At 39.0% G+C, this 21,154-nt stretch overlaps 2 protein-coding genes across 14 annotated transcripts in view; both read left to right on the forward strand.

Annotated features, from left to right (window-relative positions):
* Positions 1 to 497: 497 nt before the first annotated feature.
* On the forward strand, positions 498 to 11,167 carry phf8 (PHD finger protein 8). The gene is made up of 22 exons (XM_026332555.1): positions 498 to 775; positions 2,601 to 2,890; positions 3,095 to 3,180; positions 3,282 to 3,408; positions 3,585 to 3,745; positions 3,935 to 4,076; positions 4,221 to 4,407; positions 4,506 to 4,668; positions 4,784 to 4,871; positions 5,184 to 5,290; positions 5,389 to 5,480; positions 5,641 to 5,730; positions 5,926 to 6,207; positions 6,313 to 6,395; positions 6,490 to 6,659; positions 6,756 to 6,841; positions 7,296 to 7,417; positions 7,803 to 8,134; positions 8,258 to 8,353; positions 8,434 to 8,543; positions 8,653 to 9,013; positions 9,106 to 11,167. Exons 2-22 carry the CDS (start codon positions 2,793 to 2,795, stop codon positions 9,192 to 9,194), a joined length of 3,072 nt encoding a protein of 1,023 aa, XP_026188340.1. The 5' UTR covers positions 498 to 775; positions 2,601 to 2,792; the 3' UTR covers positions 9,195 to 11,167.
* Positions 11,168 to 12,544: 1,377 nt separating this feature from the next.
* huwe1 (HECT, UBA and WWE domain containing E3 ubiquitin protein ligase 1) overlaps positions 12,545 to 21,154 on the forward strand; it is a 35,419-nt gene continuing 26,809 nt past the window's right edge. For 7 of the 13 annotated variants that reach the window (XM_026333314.1, XM_026333326.1, XM_026333322.1 and 4 more), the window contains exons 1-12: positions 12,545 to 12,614; positions 13,812 to 13,877; positions 17,689 to 17,738; positions 17,826 to 17,895; positions 18,606 to 18,704; positions 19,483 to 19,689; positions 19,815 to 19,967; positions 20,061 to 20,123; positions 20,283 to 20,360; positions 20,469 to 20,519; positions 20,596 to 20,764; positions 20,868 to 20,968. In XM_026333314.1, coding sequence (XP_026189099.1) covers positions 17,851 to 17,895; positions 18,606 to 18,704; positions 19,483 to 19,689; positions 19,815 to 19,967; positions 20,061 to 20,123; positions 20,283 to 20,360; positions 20,469 to 20,519; positions 20,596 to 20,764; positions 20,868 to 20,968 — 966 coding nt within the window. In that variant the 5' untranslated portion in view covers positions 12,545 to 12,614; positions 13,812 to 13,877; positions 17,689 to 17,738; positions 17,826 to 17,850. Of the gene's footprint in view, positions 12,615 to 12,732; positions 12,752 to 13,811; positions 13,878 to 16,391; positions 16,411 to 16,472; positions 16,658 to 16,969; positions 16,988 to 17,688; positions 17,739 to 17,825; positions 17,896 to 18,605; positions 18,705 to 19,482; positions 19,690 to 19,814; positions 19,968 to 20,060; positions 20,124 to 20,282; positions 20,361 to 20,468; positions 20,520 to 20,595; positions 20,765 to 20,867; positions 20,969 to 21,154 lie in introns of those variants that run through there. The other 6 variants (XM_026333321.1, XM_026333328.1, XM_026333315.1 and 3 more) reach the window with 5 other exon arrangements.

Genomic DNA, 21,154 nt, shown 5'->3' on the forward strand with positions numbered 1-21,154 from the left:
ATGACTGTTTTACAAAATCTGCATGGCATTAGCACTGAATATTATGAAATTATAATAACATAATTCTTGTAATTATTCAAATAAGTTGATGACATTTTCAATTTGATGCATTGATGAAACAAGGTCTCTACAATCATACAATCATCTACATATTAGAAGAAATTAAAAGCAATAGTACTTTCACAGTCTAAAACCAAAAAAATGTACCTAAGGCAAACTTGATTTATACTAAAATAATTTGGCTATATCTGCAGAAACGTTTAGAAATAATGAACGTGAAGTTATTTGATTAATTATTTTGGCCAATTAAAGATAAAATGTGCAATCTGCGACGATTAAATTAAAATTGTAATTGATAATAAAGCATTTATCACACTATATATTTACAATTAAATCATCATCGTGCGGTAAATCTATGAGTTTAGCGTCGCAGCGTTTGGCCCTGAACGCATCTCCGCCTTTGACCGTCTGCAACTTTATTGTTCCTTCGACGGCGAACACTGACGGCAGCTTCCCAAATGGCGCTGATGCACTTCAACGTGCCGTTATTTTCACTTATTATGTTCGTCTAACTGCTTTCAGGTGTTAGTTTTCCGGTCCAGTTTGAAATACCGCATCTGACCTTTGTATTTATGCACCGCAGGGTTGATAAACAAAAATGCGGTGAAGAGATTTGTTAATAATTTACGTTGCATAAGAAGGCCGCAGGCAGCCCCGGGCTTGCGTAGGGATTACAGCGGCTTTTGGATGTTTGGCCCGCCGCAGCTCGATCTCGGTAAGTTGCTAGCGTTACATTTCACTATAGCTACAAAACAACGCTTTCTGCGTGACTGAAATTTATCAGCGGCATCAGATGCCCCTGGAGCTTTTAGTGTAAAAACAGAATTAGTTGTACTAACTGCTTTGTATAAGTTAAAGTTAATGTCTTCGTAAACGGTTAGTTTAGCTGCGTGGCTAACGTTAGCTTAATGCTAAGCACGTCAGTGCTATAGCGTGTTTACAAACAGTGAGCTAGTCACAGCCTGTCAGCTACTTTACTGTTTACTGGTTAGTTTACAGTCCAATGGTTAGTTTACAGTTTACTGGTTAGTTTACTGTTTAGCTACTTGTTAGTTTACAGTTCAATGGTTAGTTTACTGTTTACTGGTTAGTTTACAGTTCAATGGTTAGTTTACAGTTTACTGGTTAGTTTACTGTTTACTGGTTGGTTTACAGTTCAATGGTTAGTTTACTGGTTAGTGGTTAGTTTAGTGTTTACTGGTTAGTTTACAGTTAAATGGTTAGTTTACTGTTTACTTGTTAGTTTACAGTTAAATTGTTAGTTTACTGTTTACTGGTTAGTTTACAGTTCAATGGTTAGTTTACAGTTCAATGGTTAGTTTACAGTTTACTGGTTAGTTTACTGTTTACTGGTTGGTTTACAGTTCAATGGTTAGTTTACTGGTTAGTGGTAAGTTTAGTGTTTACTGGTTAGTTTACAGTTCAATGGTTAGTTTACTGTTTACTGGCTGGTTTACAGTTCAGTGGTTAGCTTACTGTTCACTGGTTAGTTTACAGTCCAATGGTTAGTTTACTGTTTACTGGTTGGTTTTAAGTTCAATTGTTAGTTTACCAGATACTGGTTAGTTTAGTGTTTACTGGTTAGTTTACAGTTCAATGGTTAGTTTACTGGTTAGTTTAGTGTTTACATGTTTAGTTTACAGTTCAATGGTTAGTTTAGTGTTTACTGGTTAGTTTACAGTTCAGTGGTTAGTTTACTGGTTAGTTTAGTGTTTACTGGTTAGTTTACAGTTCAATGGTTAGTTTAGTGTTTACTGGTTAGTTTACAGTTCAATTGTTAGTTTACTTGTTATTGGTTAGTTTATTGGTTAGTTTACTGGTTATTTTACAGTTCAATGGTTAGTTTACTGTTTACTGAGTAGTTTACAGTTCAATGGTTAGTTTAGTGTTTGCTGGTTAGTTTACAGTTCAATGGTTAGTTCACAGTTTAGTGGTTAATTTACTGTTTACTGAGTAGTTTACTGTTCACTGGTTTGCAGAAGGTGACTGTACATTTGAAGACTGCAAAGCAGATCCATATGTAGACATTAAAGATATAGTACCACTAATGGTTTTTATATTAGTAAAATCAGATACAGTACTAAAATACTATATGTAGACATTATGTAGGATACTTCAAATCAGTGTATATAATATTACTGGATTATAATTACTGATGCGTTATTGTGTCGAGCACTTCAAAGATGCGTCCGATAAAGATAAAACTCATTTTTACAACCTGTTTTACTACCTGCTTCACATGCCATTAATTTAACAATTATAACGCCAGATTATAAAATCTGGCTCTGCTGTGTTTATTATTGATGTGGTCTGATGTGAATCTTAAAAGTTGCTAGTAATTGAAGTTATTGAATACATGTAATGGTGTAAAAAGTACAATATTTGCTTCTGAGATATAGTGAAGTAGTAAAAAGGGAAATTCTTAGTCCAAATTATTGTAGGCCTTCTGTGTGAAGTGTTCTTCAGTACTTACATCACATTAGCATCATGTTTTATGGCCACCTAATTAACACATTTTGTCTGCTTCCTCATTTTAACAGGTTTCCTGGAGAATCCTGGTGGACATATCAATAACAGGAATCTGCACGTGCAGTGATAGCCTTACAGTTCAGTTCAATATTAACACATACATACATAACTAAGACTTTAGTTGGTTAAATAGTCCCTACCATCTGAATTAGGTTCTTCACATTAGTAACACTTGATAGCTAGTTCACACAGACACACTCAGTATGGCGTCAGTCCCGGTGTACTGCTTGTGTCGCCTGCCATACGATGTGACACGCTTCATGATCGAGTGTGACATTTGTCAAGACTGGTTTCATGGAAGGTTGGTAATTTTCAGAGTTAACTGTGTTGATCATATATTGTCTATAAGAAATTGGATCTAAAATAGTATAATTAATAATGATAAATGAATAATGATGTGGCCATAGTTTCATGATTTCTGCATATGTACCCCACATGGACCGGTCAGTGTTCATTTGGCTATCAGTTATGGCTTTGGCTGATTATAATAATGTTTTCTGTGTAGCTGTGTTGGTGTAGAGGAGGACAAAGCAGCTGAAATTGACCTGTATCACTGTCCCAACTGTCAGGTCACACACGGGCCATCTGTCAGTAAGTTAGCATTTCCTAAGTAAACCATTCTGAAATTGCTGTGTTTTTATTAATAATAACCCATTCGCTTATTATTGGTCTCTGTTATTCCATCTTCTCAGTGCGCAAACGCCGGGGAGGCAATAAACTGACAGATGTTAGTGCTACTGGAGCAAGAGATCCAAGTCGGCCTGTGAAAACAGGCAGCCCACAGTTTGTTAGGGAGCTACGGAGCCGCACCTTTCCAAGGTAAATGATCAGTTCGTGCTTTCTACATTTGTGTGTCTGCAAAGATCTATGAGACAAATTGAGATCCATGAGACAATCATCTGCCCAAGTCTATGAGGGGCTGTATATGTTCTGTATATGTTGTGTATAACTGTAAAACATTGTGTGTTGCGCATTGTTCTGTGTTTCGATGACAGTGCGGACGAAGTCTTGCTAAAGCCTTCTGGGGCCCAGCTGACGGTGGAGTTTCTTGAGGAGCATTCATTCAGTGTTCCTGTCATGGTGCTGAGGCGGGATGGCCTAGGAATGACTCTGCCGCCATCATCCTTCAGTGTCAGTGATGTAGAGCACTACATTGGTAAAGCTGTCACCCATTTAGTCCCAAATTTCAATATTTGGATCTGCATTGTTCTGGAAGATTTTTGCTCTGAATTGCTCTGTATTAGAATATTAGCATTTGTCTTCTTCCATGTGTTCTTCTTGTATGTAGCAACTAAGTCATTTACACTTTTCTCACACTCATTTGTTTGGTGGTTTCAATTTGCAGGTGCAGACAAAGAAATTGATGTGATCGATGTGTCTCGCCAGTGTGATCTCAAGATGCGGTTGGGAGACTTTGTTGAATATTACAACAGCCCCAACAGAGACAGAGTGCTAAATGTCATCAGCCTGGAGTTCTCTGAGACCAGGTACATAGACAGTTTGAGTTTTTGTTACTTCTTTATCAAATTGAGCCGATTTACAAAAAAAAAAAAAAAAGAACGAGGACTTAAGTGCGACTGTGTTGTTATAATGTGATGTTTAAAGACAAGTGTTTATTGGACTGGTTTTAGGCTCTCAAACTTGGTGGAGACTCCAAAGATTGTGAGGAAACTGTCTTGGGTGGAAAACCTCTGGCCTGAAGAGTCAGTTTTTGAAAGGCCCAATGTGCAGAAGTACTGCCTTATGGGAGTGAAGGATAGCTACACAGACTTTCACATAGACTTTGGAGGCACCTCAGTATGGTACCATGTCCTGAGGGTGAGAGGAAATAGAATTTCAGTCCACAAAGTATTTCTTTCTTTTTAAATACAGTAATTGGTGGTATTATTTAAGAGCCTCTCTGTTTATGTGTTCAGGGTGAGAAAATCTTCTACCTAATTTCCCCAACACCAGCCAATCTGGCACTTTTTGAGCGGTGGAATTCCTCAACTAACCAGAACGAGATGTTCTTTGGAGACCAGGTTGATATGTGTTACAAGTGCTCCGTCAAACAAGGAAACACCCTGTTCATACCAACAGGTAAGCAGAGATGTTACTGTTTGTTTGGTTTGTCACTTGGAAAATTGTCTTAGCAGAGTTGTGGTAGTCACACAAGTCTTGGTTAATGTCTTTTGTGATTTGTTCTGTCGTCTAGGGTGGATTCATGCCGTGCTGACTCCAGTGGACTGCTTAGCCTTTGGAGGAAACTTCTTGCATAGTCTCAACATTGATATGCAGCTGCGGTTAGTTTCCTCTGGACTGTTGATGTTTTATTGTGACCCTTTTTGATTGAAATATTCTTTTAATTATACTGATGTAGATATATACTTTTTTACACCTAGTTCCTATAGCTTATAGAAGATCATCCGTAGAGACACATTTTCTTTACGTCCACATTAACTGTTGTAGTGTAGTTGGTCTGATGACCAACATGATTTTTTTATTGATATAGTCGAAATTCTAACATGAACATGTACTTGGTTATTTGGTCAAAACTGTTACAAATTTCTACATATTTGATCTGTTTCTTCTTTCTTTTGGTTTTATTGTTTTAGGGCATATGAAATAGAGAAGAGATTAAGCACAGCAGACATGTTTAAGTTTCCCAACTTTGAGACTATATGCTGGTATGTTGGAAAGCACCTTCTTGATACCTTCAGAGGTAAGATATTTCACTGAACCTTATATATTTTACATCTTCATGTCAGTTATTTGTGTGTACTGTTGTAATATTATTAATGTTGTTCTATTCTGTCTCAGGTCTGAGAGAAAATCGCAGACACCCTGCCACTTACCTGGTCCATGGAGCCAAGGCCCTCAACAATGCCTTCCGGAGCTGGACCCGTAAAGAGGCAGGCAAAGTCATTCTTATTACATGAAATCAGATTTTTATGTAAGTCATTAGATAACTGTTTTACACTTTAAAAAGGGAGTTACAAGTGGTTTATTTTATGTGTCATATTAGATGTAACTTAATATTAATAGGGTTAATAGTTATCTACCTACACTTAGGCTTTAGCAGAGCATGAAGCGGAGATTCCAGAAACCATCAATACTCAGACACTAGTGAAGGACCTGGCCAAGGAGATTCGTCTGGTTGAGGTAAATAGTAGAATCACTGAATGTTTGTGCATGTTTTAGAGTATGGTGGAGTCTGTTGACCATGTATCATATGCTCATTGCCAGATTCAACTGTGTTGTCTAGCTCTAGTTTGCATTCTGTTGTGGAAAGAGCTCTGGAGTTTCTTTGTGAAGGTCTTAAATGGTCTTGGGCTGAAATTATACTCTCTTTGCCAGGACATCTTCCAGCAAAACATAGGCCGCACAGGACCTCAGTTTCCTGGTTCACCACTCTCTAAAGCTCCCCTGACCACCTCTCAGAATTCAGGACGCCCTCCTGGACAAAAGAAAGGACCCAAGCCCAAAGAAGTAATAGGAGGCCACGGGCCCCCGGGAACCAAGAAGAAGAGTCAGAAGGGGCTACTTAAGGCAGAAGCAGGAGAACTTGACCTTATTGAGATCCACACCAAACATACGCTCAAGAAATTTCAACCTGGCAAGTCCAAAAGCAAGAACAAGGTACATGGATTGCAGACGTTTTCAGTTTTTCTATGTGAAACACTTTTTTTCCTGAATGTTTTGATCAACTTTGTATTTACTTGAAATATTTATTTGTCTTTCCAGTTGGACTTGCCATTAGAAGAGTTTGAAGGGAAACTAAATAAAAGCAAACTAAAACTTGTGTTGACCAATGGAAAAATCCAGGGGTAAGTGTGGCAGGCACTTGGTGTGTTCCTGTTGCTTTTGAGGTCTTGTCCTATCAAAGGTTGGACTTCACCCCTGCTGTTTTTCTGGCTTTAGTAAGAAGGACGGCAGCAGTAATGGTGCAGGAAGTGCTGGAAGCTACAAACATCTTGCCACGGAGGGATCCAGTCTGTCTGACTTAGAGTCTGAGGATGAGCTGCAGATTGACGAGACCCCTCCTCCACGGCGCAAGCCTGCAGGACCCAGCAAGAAAAAGAAACTAAGCGGTTAGAATTTTACTTAACATAAGTATTATAAATGATTAAATTAATGTGGTAAACCTTGTATGTGTTTAACCTAACTCTGTTAAAATGTGCCCTCAGGTCTTCCTAGGAAACTTCCCAGAGCCAAACCCTGCACTGATCCCAATCGCATCAGGGAACCAGGAGAGGTAGACTTTGACATTGAGGTGAGGTCATTATGGTTTCTGAACCCTGTAGTAGTTTGTGTAAGTCAGCAATTTCACACATGCCCTTGCAACATGCAGCTGTGAAGATCTTATGATAAACACTACATTTAGACTTTAAGTTCACTTTGTTTTCAGTATGAAGCTCAACATGTTGTACTTCCAAGTTCAGCAACAGAGGTCATCACAAATGATGTTTGTTACATAGCAGTTGCTATTCACTTTGTTTTCCCTCAGATGAACCAGATTACATTGGCCCCCTTACGAAACTGTCAGTGATAAATGTTAGCTGGTTCAGTGTATCACAGTCTATAGCCTTGCCCCACAGTATGAACAACTAATCACTGACAGTTATTTAAATATATATATATATCCCCATGTGCCATGTGTTATTCACCAGAACTTCATTATTACAGCAGTGGTTGAATAGTAACAGCATGTTTGTGTGTGGCTTCAGGAGGATTACACTACAGATGAAGAAGCACTGGCCGCCCATGGAGTGAAGGGTGGTGCAGGAGGCATTCTAGATTTATTGAAGGCCAGCAAGCAAGTGGCAGGTTTGGACTCTGCAACACTCAGGTTAGATTTCCTTAATTAACACACATTATTTACTTAAAATTCAATTATGTATCATTGAGGAAGAGATTCGTTCATGCCAACATCGGTGTAGTGACAATTTACACATTTAAGTCGCTTTGCTGTATAAGTCACAGGACAAGCCAGAGGAGTGAAAAAAGTGCAATTTATAATCCAGAAAATATGGTGTTTAAATTATTGATGATGTTTGAAAATATGTATTTGAATCACGCTTCCTGATTTTTATTCACCAGTAATTAGAGCAGCGGTTTAGAGCACAAATGGGGATAAATGTTAAATTGTTCTTGCAAAAATCTCATAACCTTGAAACTTGCATAGTCACATATTTGCATAGGCTCTGGCTGAGATCAGCTCTGTCCTTTTTCAGTGAGGAAGCCCCAGCCTCTCCCAGTACTCGTGATGCCATCCAGGGTATGCTCTCCATGGCCAACCCCCCTTCCTCATCCTCATCTTCCTCCTCTTCATCTCCCTTATCTATCTCGGGAGGCCTGACTGAGGGATTAGGCGTGGTGAAGGAAAAGGGTGGCAGGGCTGTGTGGGTTACAGGAGGGGCCAAAAAGACAGGAAGTCCAGAGAAGAAACCTGTCATCCAGCGGCCTGGAAAACGGCCAATTAAGCGGCCAACCCGTCACATTAGTGATGAGGAGAGCGCAGATGAGCAAGAGACCCTGGGAACCTGTTTTAAAGATTCAGATTATGGTGAGCAATTCACCCAGTAACTTGTTTTTCCCTACTGTACAAATCAATGCTAGTCACACCAGTAAAGGTTATTGCTTTCATTGGTAAAGTCATGGTTTAATTATTGTAATCATTTTTTTAAAGTTTACCCATCCTTGGAGTCTGATGAGGAGGACCATGCTAACAAGTCTAAGATGAAGAGGAAGAAAAATTGGGACGACACACCTTGGAGCCCAAAAGGTACCTGGTTTAAACATGTAGCATAAGGCAGATCACGTTTGCTTTTCAACTTTCTGATGGCTGATATTTTTTATATGCAGCCAGGGTGATGCCCACCCTTCCCAAACAAGATCGACCAGCGAGAGAAGGGGCTAGAGTTGCATCTGTAGAAACAGGTCTGGCAGCAGCTGCTGCCAAGCTGGCACAGCAAGTGAGTTGGGTTGGAAAACAGAGTATATTGAGGATGGAAGTAAGTGCCCAGGGAGTAATGCTGCTTTGACTCATCCTTATTCAAAACACTTGTTTTTTTTTTTATTCAGGAGCAGCAAAAGCCAGCAAAAAGGAAGTACACCAAAAAGCAGCGTCCTCCTGCTCCTGTAGTAACTCCTCCCCTTGTGCAGACTGAGCCAGCCCCACCTTCCCCAACACCTGCTTCAGAGTCAGCAGCAGACTTCAGCCCAGAGAGGAGAGTTGATTACTACTCTGCTAGTCTACTGGACCATGAATACACAGCTGGACCAGGACCTTTTGGCCCTGGAGGCCCTAGAGGCAGTGGCGCCATGGCCCCTGGTGTATTCCTCACTTCACGCCGCCCTTCCCTGTCCCCGCAGAACAGCAGCTCTCACTCTGGTACATCTCCTGCAGGTTTAGCCAGCCAAGGCGCAATGGGAGTTGGTCAAGGTACGAATACACTGGAAACACTGACAACATAATTTCATATTTCTGTGCCAGCGTATTTTCTAATGCGTTTCACCCTTTCACGTTGATTTTAGGGAAGCGTCCAAAGAAAGGACTTGCAACTGCAAAACAGAGACTTGGAAAAATTCTGAAAATTCATCGCAATGGCAAACTTCTCTTGTGAGGGATGGTGGAAATGTGGCTGAAGACTTAAGTAGGAATGAAGAAAAGGGCTTTTGTGAAAGTAGGTCTGAAGGTAATAGAGATAGTATTCTATATTTTGTACTGTAGATAAGTTTGTTTACTGTTCTCATGTAATATTGAACATCACTATATATCACAGTCTGCCTGGATAATTAGAAGCCTGTTTTGGCGCTCCACTTACCCATACCTCTGAGACTTTAAATGATGACTGTAATATTCAAGATAAACACTTAACGTGGTAAATCATTCTTAATGGTCACGTGTTTCACATTGGCAATAGGAAATTGTGGAAAGCATTTTAAAATGACAGATTTAATGTTAAGTGGTCAGCCAAAATAGCAAAACAAGCTGGCAGAGCCTAATGGTTTCTTTTGTTTAGACATTGTACTGTCATCATCCTCCAGTTTTTAAAGGGAAGAAAAACACATTTTCTAGTCAAGTAACTTGTAATGTCTGTATTACTCATAATTCCACACGTATGTACAAACTCAGACACTTGTAGAGTCATGCAGTTGTATTGTTGTATTTAGTTGTCTTTTTACCTCATTTTGTTACCTCACAAAACACATTCTGGACACCAATCTGTACACACAACAGTAAGGTTTGCAAAAATCCAGTGTATGCACGTGGTCAACGCCCAGTATTAATTCCTGAGGACTTTGTCACTGATGTGATGACCGATGTGATGACCATATGCTGTAACTCTACAAATGATACAAAGCTAAACTGATGCAAAGAGTCAACATCATACAATTCTCTATTTATTCTGATCGTATTTATTTAACAAAACAGCATTTTATCATCTCTCGGCCTATTTCAGTGTAGTATGGTTTTAACGCCTACTTAGTCCCTACTTTATTTTCAACCGCTTCAAACCTGTACGAAGAATTGTATCCATGGCTTTGAATTTTTACACCTTAAGTTGTCATTGTAAATATTTGTAATATTTGTAATTTATATAGCTACATTGGAAGAGCAAAAAAATATTATGAGGTGAAGAGACTAGTTTCTGCAGGTTGCCCTTCCTGGACCAGATTTAGAAATGTGCTTTCTTTTTACAGAATGTAATGGTGATAAAATGTTGGCAGAAATGTAGATCTAACTGTGTGAAAACATTGTGAAGGTGCAGGATATGAGTCGATGTGTAAATATATGTTGTAATTTAAGTTCTTTTATAGTTCAAAAACTTTGAAATCTTTCTTAACTTGTACATGATACATTGTTGTATTTGGGAAACATCCAGAATATTTCTTTTTTTATATTTGTACACAGTAATTGTCATGCTCAGTTTGTCATGTTGTCTTGTTAGTATAATGTTGAAAGTGTGCTGGAATATGCCCTTGTTAAATTTCATTCATTTAATTTTATATTAATTATTGTTGATATTCACTCTTGTGTTGATGTGTAACATTTTAAACATGATGTGTTTAAATACAACCTGGAAAAGATAAAATATACCTTGGGCAAAATTTCTTTTTTTTTTTTTTGATCGAATTTATTTGAGGGCCACAAAATCATCAAAGCAGGATTTGTGGGCTAAATGAATGGTTTTTCTATACTCAAGTCTGCTATAGAGCTTATTTTGACTAGACAAATTTCTCTATTGGGAGGTCAGCATCAAGACACATCAAATGTTGTGTTGTATTAAACACATCTACACATAATGATTTCTTCTAATGAAAGTATACTTTGATACTTTGTGGTAGATACAAGGAAGTAATAAGTCAATTTAGACAAACTTTGAATAAATGTATCTACAGTTTTTCTCAGGGTTTTTTTCATGAATTACTGTACTGTCATTTAGCGTCTACACATTATTTCCATTGCTCCATTTTAAATATAACTTTCCACGTTCAAAGAACAGTTAAATGCATTTTTTAAAATTGTCCAGTGTTTATTTCCTAATTGTCAGTGAGTTTGAATACACTTTCATAATAAAGTGAATTAAATATATTTTTTCATAAAGCCTGGAAAGTTCTGCTGTGTGCACATCTAGTAACACTGTTGAGGCTGGATGTACCGAATAATAGATTGTTTGCTCTCCTCCACAGTAAATGCAATAATATTCCAGGCTTGCCAGTTCTGCACACCAGTGATCGGCGCACAATGTATGTCAGACCTGGTCCCTCATCCTCTGACATCATACAAAGTCAACCATAACCTCATGAGATCAAGGCAGGTGCAGCTTTTGGAGCCAGGTGCCACAGTTGCTCTTAATCAGCTGCAAGACCCCATGGGAAACGCCTGGCGCTCACCTCATCTACGAGCTGATTGGTTTAGATTTTGACCAAAACATCCTGTTGTAAATATGATTTATTTTTCCTTTTTATTCTAAAGACTTCAGTTTTCGCATACAGTTTTTATTATGTTAAATTCCTTTTAAGTGTAGTAAGGTGATGCAAATCCTATTGAAAAAGCAAGCAAATTATTTCTAGAAAGACATCCTGTTTGGAGCAGTGTCTAATTTTTTTGTCTGTCTTATAGGCCTTTAGATACATTTGCTGTGTAAACACATCTACAGAAATCTGCACTTTACTTGACCTGACCGACCATATAACTATAACTGTAACAATATTATCAAGGTTTATATGGGATTTTATAAAGGATGTGTTAGAAAAACTGTTGAGCTTCACAACTGTACATATCTAGAGTGGGTATCATAAAATTTAATCTATTGTTTAATTTTAAATCCTAATTAAAACTAGCATATCACTTATTTTGAATGCCTAACTTGGCCGATATGGTAATATAGAGCAATCTTTTATAGTTATCCTATTTATATCAGTGACATCTTTAAACAAAACAGTAATGAGTAGTAGTCTCAGACTCCTGTGAATTTACTACTGTGCATATTCTTTTTGGAAACGGCATTATAATATTGTTTGTACTATACTTTTTCTAAAATGTAGGTACGAATAGCAGTTCATTACAATTGTCACAAACTTTTAAACTCAAAAGCACAGTAAAATGAAACTAACCCATTGAGCTTATGCAACTGTCATTGAAAATATATTTTAATATTTCAAATTCATGAAATGTTTCAGACTTTGTGAGACTTTAAATAATTTCATTTGCATGTATGGGGGTTGTGAGTTAAAACAATTGCGGGCTATTATTGAATAGACTAGAATAAATTACAGAGGAATTTCATCAGCATCATCAACGCTGACGCTATATCTTCAGACACTGCGCCGTCTGCAAGATAATTATAGCAAAACCAGTCCGAGTGTGACCCAGCTGACTTTGAACCGCTCCCCAGCTGCGGACCGAGCCTGTTGTTTTTCTACAACAATTGAAAGGGAGTGCCCAGGGTGAACGTGACTGTAGGTATTCTCGCGAGATCTGAACTGCCCTACCAGTCACTAGTCAAGATGGAGAAGGGACTGTAACACGCATCGAGGTGAGCAGAAACACTAATACCGCAGCTTGACGTGCGTTCGGCTAACTGCTGCCGTACGGCTCTCTTCCTTAACAACGACTACCGACGATTCGCGCCCGTCATTGGGCCAGAGACCGCGCAGCTAATGTGTTTTAGGGGTAAAGTGCGGATCTTCTGCTTAGTAAACCGCCATTTTTAATTTAGCCGTGATACGACTGATTGTGCGGAGCTCGTAGTGCTAGGTAGTTAGCTCCCGCGAAGCCCGCAAACATAAACGCCTCACTGCGGGTGTGTGCGTGTCTGTTGAGCTGAAGTCAAAGCAGTGTCCTCGTTTAATGATTACTCGCTTTTCTCGGTAGTTACGGTCAGATTAACGTGCGCGTCAGGCTGTAGATGCGACTTTTCGTTAGCCTCTAGCTAGCTAGCGTTAGCCTAAACTGCTAGTTAACCTAGCTTTCAACTTTGCTAACGTTAGCATTAGCACCCCGGTGACTTTATCTTAACTGCGCAGGTAGCTGCTCTGTGAAGGGGGTTTTACACGGATACAGACTCGCTAACTTAAAAATGACTAACGACTTAGGGAGTGGAGTTAATAATGTTACCCAGCTACGCTCATTACGCTTTTATGTTGATCTGACTAGTTTAGCTCTAATGTAAATAGTGAGTGACCAGTTTATGAAGAGTGTTGTTGTTCTTGGGTGTAGGATAATTATGACGAGTGTGATAAGTTCTTAATAACATAACGTTGTCAAATAAGCTCACAAGCACTAACACACAGCACATTTACAAATTGTGTTGGTGTAAACTTATTAAAGTATCTGTGGTAGGTTATGTGGTTTTCAGCATCCCTCTTGGGTTCTTCACTTCCTCTCAATCAGTGACCCTTGTGACAACTTGACAGCAGGGGGAGTGGCTATATAATGTCTTAGATTATTGTTTAATAAAGCAAAGACAAACTTTAACTTTTACCCTTAGCACGTACAGCTGAAAAGTGGCAAATCTGTGTTAACCCCATTTTTGATATTGTATGTCATCATGCACACTTAAAAAATACAGCTACAGTACTCTGTTTAGGATAAACATGATCCACACATCCTTGTCCTTTTCACCACTTTGAGTGCATGAACTTGTCATTAAAGTGTTTTCCTGATGATCAAGCTGCTTGAACTCCTTTATTTTGTCATATCTAATTTTTTGTTTACTATATCTTTTATGTAGTTCAAAGAAACTGCAAAGCAAGCCAAGGATGAGATTGGTGCAGCTGTTGAACCAAAGCAGTTTCTGGTATGTAATGATCATCTATTTTTACTACATTGACTGAAAGTATTCTGGTGGAACACCTAAGGGATACATTGATTCAGATGCAGTGAGATCCAGTGAGTCAATATTTGCTATGAAGCTTAAACCATCATACAAAAGAAGTTGACCACTCCTTAGTTTTAATATCATGAACCTCACATATTAAACATTTGCAGCAAGATCAAGTAATTATTGCTTCTATTAACAATATAGTCTTAACATCTGAACCCTTAACCACTGTATTCACATGACATTGCCGTAGACATGCACCCTTAGCTATACCAGAATCAGGTCTGATATATCTCTTGTTTGGTGTAGGCAGAAATTTGAGTGGTTTGGAGACTTTTAAGATGGGTCACACTGACGTAAGCAAAGCTGACCACTGACCTGCTCTCTGCGCCCCCCCCCCCCACACACACAGTGGAGTAAAGACATAGTTGTATTTTAATTGAGGCGATGATGCTCAATATGTACAACAAAATCAGCCAGTAATGGAGAGAAAGAACAATTTATCTAACACAGACAAAACAAGTGGGGCACAAATTTAACAGAAATACATCTTCACTTTTCTATGATTGACTTGTTCCTGTGCTTACCAAGTAAACCGATAGAATGCCTGTTATACTAAGTTTAGAGAATTGTTGTGAATGTGAAGAAAACTAACATTAAGTTTATGCAGTTAACATTTGAGTCTAAGGAATTATGTAGTCTGTCCAGCAGAGAGGCTGCTGTTTTCAGCAGGAGCCTCGTGGTGTATGCCTTATTTAATCACAATCAGAAAGTCAACAAGATCTCATAAAGATAAAAACAAAAAAGCGTTTGTATGGTAATTTAAATTTTTCTAGTAGAAATACTGCATTATCGTTAAGTACTTGCATTGGTACTTGGTATAAGCAAGTGCTGAAATGTAAGATCTTGAACTCAGACTGGAATAAAAATGGTATCTGTGCATCTTTAGCTTTCATGTTATTGAGAAAAGGTGCAAATTAAAATCTTTTTTTTTTTTGAGAATAGATACTAATTGTCATTTTAGTTTATCTGAAATTAACAAATGGTATGAGAGCGGTTTCCTTTTTACTGAAAAAGAAAAACATTTTTGGCAGTTGTCAATTATATACTATATTTACAGTATATAATGCTAAAATATATGTTTAATTAATAGTTTAATTTGATTTGAAATTGTCTAAGTAAATGGAAATTTTGTTTTGAAGTAAGAAAAATATGGTTCAAAATGCGTGTAATTCCTTTGTGTGCTGCAATGTAGACTTTCACATCTGCAAATAAACAAGACATCAATATTTCTGACAAACCACCATTAGCCAATCCTGCAGCATCATTTCTTGAAAACATGGCATTGTTTATCATGATAATGCAGAGGTATTGTTAAATGTTTTAATAAAGGAGTTCTCAGTCATCCTAAAGTAAGCTTGGAATAGAAGGGAACATATAAATGAAAAGTATGAAATTAACAGGGAATAAATATTGCGTTGGTGTAGTGGGTGGGAGAAGACCTGATAAAATAAGGCAGCAGTATAAGCTAGGTAGTCTTCTACACCCCCCCTCTTTTAAAAATGTCAACATGTATACCCCCAAAAGAGCTGAAATAGTCTGACATTGCCCTTTTAGGTACATTTATCTGACTGTGTGTAGGAGAATGACTCAAGCACTTGGGTAATTTTTCTTGAAATAGTTGGTATTTGACTGGCACATATAATTGTGACTAATCTATCCCCTAAAAAACTACCTACTGAACTGAGGAATAATCAACAAGTTCATCAGCTCACTATTGAACTTTAATCAGCTTGCAGGAAAACCTAAGATGCCCAATGATTTTTTTTTTTAGGGCACATTGGCTAATTTGGCCATAACCATCTAGTTTGAATAAATATATGAGCTCTCAAAGTCTGGGTATCTAATATTGCAGTTGATTCGCTTCAGTTTGGGTGTTTACAATCAGTTGCATGATAATTACCCGTGATGCACGTGTATAATGCATGGTGAAGCTGACACTTGTGCATTGTTGATGAACAACAATTTAAAGTGACATTCAATAATATTGTCCTGGTTTGATCTGGCTCTGTGGATGTTGTCAGCTGGAGACCCGTGATGATCTTATGTGTCAGGGATGGCGTAAGGTATTAAAGTGATCTGGCAGATTGCCTTATATCGATGTGCATCGATAGCCAGTGGCTACTCGGTCTCAACCTCGGCGCTCTTCACTTTTTGCACACTACCCGGAGTCATGATGACTGTGCCAATAGCTGGTGCCGATGTGCTATGGAAACAAGCGCGGACACTCTGACAAATTATTCAACGAACGGACGAACACTTTCTTCGCCCATTTGGCAGCCGGTAGTCACATTTCCCAAACGAATACTGAAAACAAAAGTAGCAGTGTCCCCTTATTCGCCTCCGAGAATGATTCAGCGAGTTATTATGCGTTTCTGCTCGCTACTCAACTAACGGTAGCTAGCTTGTTAGCTAACGCGTGCTCCGGCTGTCCAGCTGAGGAACCAGGGTGAGCAAAGTAAAGTTACCTGGTTCCACGTATTTGACACACACCGATCTTGCTGTCGCTGCTCACCGAGCTGTGTTTACACTTTCGTTTTTACCAAAAGCTGGGATGGTTCAGCAGTGGGGAGTGCGGGCTTCTCCAGCGGCCTGCGCAGCCCCGAGCTAAATTAGTGAGGAGTCCGATGAGGACAGCGCGCTGAAGCTGTGGGAGCTGGATTGACAGCTGTGCCACAAATGGCCGAAACTGCTTGATGAGTTTTTTTGGGTAGCAACATTTTAAATGTTTGCAGATGATAGCCCACGTGACTTGTTTGTGACATGTCTGAGTTAAATAAAGTCTGAAAAATGTCGAGAAGATCGTTTTGTAAACGACACCGGTAACGTTAGCTCACTGTTAGCTGCTCTGGGGCTAACGTTAACATCAACTTCGCAGTTACCGATCGATTTTTTTTTTTGCAGCGATGAGCTTCCCAACTTATCTTGTTTTGCCAGGCGTGTAGCATCCGCTGACCAAGCAAACCAGCCCCGTCTGTGACTAGTGACTGCAGTCCTACATGTGTACAGTGACTTGTTAACATTAGGTAAATAACGCTAGACTGTTACCGTGGCTAACGTTAGCTTCTTGGCTAGGTAGCAATAACTTATCTGCGCTAAGTCGCTTGAGTTGACCAGGGGCAAGTACAGTGTACAGTCTGTTTTATTGGGTGACCACTTGAATCGCAAGTACGCGAAACGTTGGGGAAATGTTTCAGGCCATTAAACGGGGCCCAATCTAATTCAATTAACTTTGTGTCGTATGTTGCTAGCGTTAGCTAGCCACAAGCTAGTGCACAATCTCGGTCTGCTTTGTGAGCATCAGACCTTGCTGGAGCTCAAAACAAATGTAGTGTCATGATATCCTTTTAACCAATTGGTAATCACCATCTGGTTGTTACTACAGATTCAGGAAAATACTCCTTAAACGCTGCTCTTGCTTATTATATAGTGCTTTGTCATAATTCAAGGGTGATAATGGTGTAGGTTATTTGCAGCTTGTGTGTGCAAATGGTTTATTGTTAAGCTGATCATGTAGTTACAGTTCCTTGTGCACAATATATATACATACTGTTGTGCATTCTGCTTTTGAATGGATGCTCTCAATTTACAGCTTTGCCTGTAACCATCACAACCATTGACTTTATAATAGGTCTTAAACCCATTGTATGCCTTTAAAACGTACACTATGTTGTGACATGTGACACAGTCTTACTAGTTTCGTTTTTTTCTTTTAATCATTTTGTAGGTGACATGACTGGAACATGCTGTTGACTGGGTATTGCCAAATTATTTTCTGTAAGTACATCCAAATTTCAACCTGTACACAAATTCAACGTTACTAATTCTGTTTGCATTGGTTTAACAGTGCGCATTTCTCCACAGGAGCAACAAATAGAGATTACCGACAATGAAGGTCGACAGAAGCAAGTTAAAGAAAACTCCTACGGAAGCTGTGAGTATGCATAAGCCTTGCCTTGCCTCTTTTTCCATACTGTTGGGCATTACTGAGCTCTAATATGACTAAATGTGAAAAGTCCATAATGGTCACCCTGCTTAAGTCATTTTCTTTATCATATGAGAGTTTAGTGTGCCTAATTTGTTGGATGTTTGAGTTAGACAAACGGCTATACACACTGTCACCTCTGTATTAAAGTAGTTTATTGTGGCTGCTTCTTCTACTGTTCCTATCTTACAAATGATGTGTTGATTTAAAAAAAAAAAAAAGGGTGCAGGGAACAGGAGACAGTCATAGCCTTGGTGACAATGAGGTCATACTTCCTATTGGTGCTTCAAAATGTAAGTCACAGCAATGACAAGCTTTTTAACAACCGGAGCACATTTGTTTTGCATAGCAATGACACAGCAGTTACACCTCAGATTATTGTTTTGGAGAGCAAATCACCATATTGTAAAGGTTCTACCTATGAAACTGTTGGTGTGCTTCATCAGAACCGCTTGCATGCTGGCCGACTATATTGAACCACTGATTTCATTGTGGTGAGGTGACACATCAAGAGTTGACAGAAGAAATTCAAATTTAACATCTTGGCATTTTCTAGAGTTGATAAACTGTTCTATGAAGAACTATACTGTCTTAAGAAAAGAACCATATAGTAAATCTGTTGTTTGATTCACCATTTTGTGTTTATTCTGGACCAACAGCCTGCTGACTGCAGAATACTTATTGAAAAGCTTAAGGCATGCAATGATGAGCAGCTTCTGGTTGAACTGCAGCACATCAAGACCTGGAATATTGGCAAGGTAAGCCTCAAGGAACAGATCAAGCACCTCTCTTTTCTTTGGAGCCCTGTCATAACAATGCATACTGTTTGTGTGAAATATGGACATTGGAGGAGAGTTCCAGGAATTTGGGGCACATCATTATTTTAAGATCACAATATGGTCTGACAGAATCAGCAGAGTGCCATTTTATGTAAGCAGCTGTGTAATGTTGGTTATGTTAAAATTTAAATTTAGTAATCAGAGAAAGTTAGATGGCCATTTTCTAACACACTCAACAGTGATTAGACAGGCTGGAGATGCACTTAATACCTATCGTGAATGTCAGCCTATCAAACCCAACACAAATTCATGTAATTACTGGTTTCCTGTTTATGTGACTGTTTTGGATTTGTTTTTAATAGCTCTGGCCAACCACAAGGCTGCAAAACATAGATAAGCATTAGGTCACAAAAACGTGTGAAATGAGTGCATAGAAAAGGATAGCAACCATCCTGAATATGAGTGGAATGAAAGTGTTTAAAAATCTTACAAATGGTGGTTTTTAGGCATTTTATTTGCACATTTGTTTGTGATCTGTTCTGACTGTAAAAACTGGACTGGAGTCACTTGATGTCATGACCCTAAGAGTTATGGCATTTTATCTTGGGTTTACTTTAGGAAGTCTGTTTATTAGGAGTCCTCCATCTCAAAATTCTTCTCATATTCAGAAAGCAGCATCTATATTTCCTAAGGAAAAGAAATGGTCTCTGTAGTATTGTTTCACTTAACTGGTCACTGAAAATGGTCTCTTCAACAGTGTGAGCTGTACCACTGGGTGGATCTGCTGGATCGCTTTGATGGCATTCTGTGTGATGCAGGCCAGACAGTGGAGAATATGTCATGGCTCCTGGTGTGTGACCGGCCAGACAATGGACAGCTGAAAGCTCTGCTCTTGGCAGTGCTCAACTTCACAGCCCTACTCATTGAGTATAGCTTCTCTCGGCACCTCTACAGCTCCATAGAGGTAGGCCAGAGTCTAGTATGCCCAACATTCTGCTCTTCTGACCTGTGTATGTGTCAGAGAGGGACAAGTAAAACAGCTCACTAACTTTAATCCTGTTTTATCTACTACTCCCATCCTCTTTACAGCACTTAACCACCTTGTTAGCGTCATGTGACATGCAGGTGGTCTTGTCCGTGCTGAACCTTCTCTACGTGTTCAGTAAACGCTCCAACTACATCACAAGACTGGGATCTGACAAAAGGACGCCTCTGCTGGCCCGTCTGCAACACCTGGCTGAGGTCTAGTGAATGCCAATGTTTTCCTATTGGTATGATTCCAGCTGTCCCTCAAGAGAGAGCTGTATTGTTTAGTCTCTTTGTTCTGGTCTGTAGAGCTGGGGAGGAAAGGAGAATGGCTTTGGTCTGGCTGAGTGCTGCAGGGATCTGCCTATGATGGTAGGAATTTTACTGAGATGTTCAATAACTGTCGACTCCTTAGGGATATGGGACTATTTGTTTTACGGTTATAGATAAAACCTGCCCAATGAGACTAATTAACCACTATTTATAAACTGTCAATCTTTACTATCCTGCCTTTAATTGTTCCTTGAGAAGAAGTACCCCCCCAGTGCCACCACACTGCACTTTGAGTTTTACGCTGAACCAGGCCCTGAGGTTAAAGTGGAGAGGAAGGTGAAGACCAGCATATTTATTTATTCAATGATTAAATTACATATTTTTAGAATATTGTGTTGAGGACTGAGCTTCATCCTAACTCCTTCTGTACTCTTATTTCCCCAGCAGACTAGTAGTAACACACTACACTATATTCACATCGAGCAGCTTGACAAGGTACAGCCAAATTTCAGTTGTCATCAACGGTGGAACAACAGTACCTTTGCCTTACATGTGTTTTTCTGTGTCTTAGATTTCAGAGAGCCCATCTGAGATCATGGAGTCGCTGACCGTGATGTACAACATCCCTAAAGACAAGCAGACTCTGCTGTTCACTCATATTCGACTGGCCCACGGTTTCTCAAATCACAAGAAGAGGTTGCAGGCAGTGCAGGCTCGACTACATGCTATCTCAATACTAGGTGAGCAGAAGCCTTCCTCTGACAACCTGACAGTTTCTTGCTTCATGTTGTGACTGCTGACTCTTTTTTAAAATTTATTTATTTATTTATTTATTTTTTGCAGTGTATTCAAATGCACTCCAAGAGTCAGCCAACAGTATTCTGTATAATGGCTTGATAGAGGAGCTAGTGGATGTATTACAGATTACAGACAAACAGCTTGTGGTAAGAAAGAAGCCTTTTTTTTTTCCAGTGTCATTACACTTAATGTCTGTGCCATGCTAGCAGTAGCATTATATTTGTATAAAACTGCATCTGTTATCTTTTGTTATTTTATCAGACCAAGATTACTATCAGATTAGAGCAATTTGTGTATTATCAGGTTTCATGAAATTGCTTTTAATTTTCTGT

The sequence above is a fragment of the Mastacembelus armatus genome, chromosome 7 (genome assembly GCF_900324485.2).
Source record: "Mastacembelus armatus chromosome 7, fMasArm1.2, whole genome shotgun sequence".
NCBI lineage: Eukaryota > Metazoa > Chordata > Actinopteri > Synbranchiformes > Mastacembelidae > Mastacembelus > Mastacembelus armatus.

Excerpts from the sequence above, each read along its gene's own strand:
- phf8 (XM_026332555.1), top strand. The coding sequence starts at position 2,793 with ATGGCGTCAGTCCCGGTGTACTGCTTGTGTCGCCTGCCATACGATGTG. Across the intron at positions 3,409-3,584 it reads CGGAGCCGCACCTTTCCAAG|TGCGGACGAAGTCTTGCTAA; the intron begins GTAAATGATCAG and ends TTTCGATGACAG. Across the intron at positions 8,135-8,257 it reads TTTTAAAGATTCAGATTATG|TTTACCCATCCTTGGAGTCT; the intron begins GTGAGCAATTCA and ends ATTTTTTTAAAG.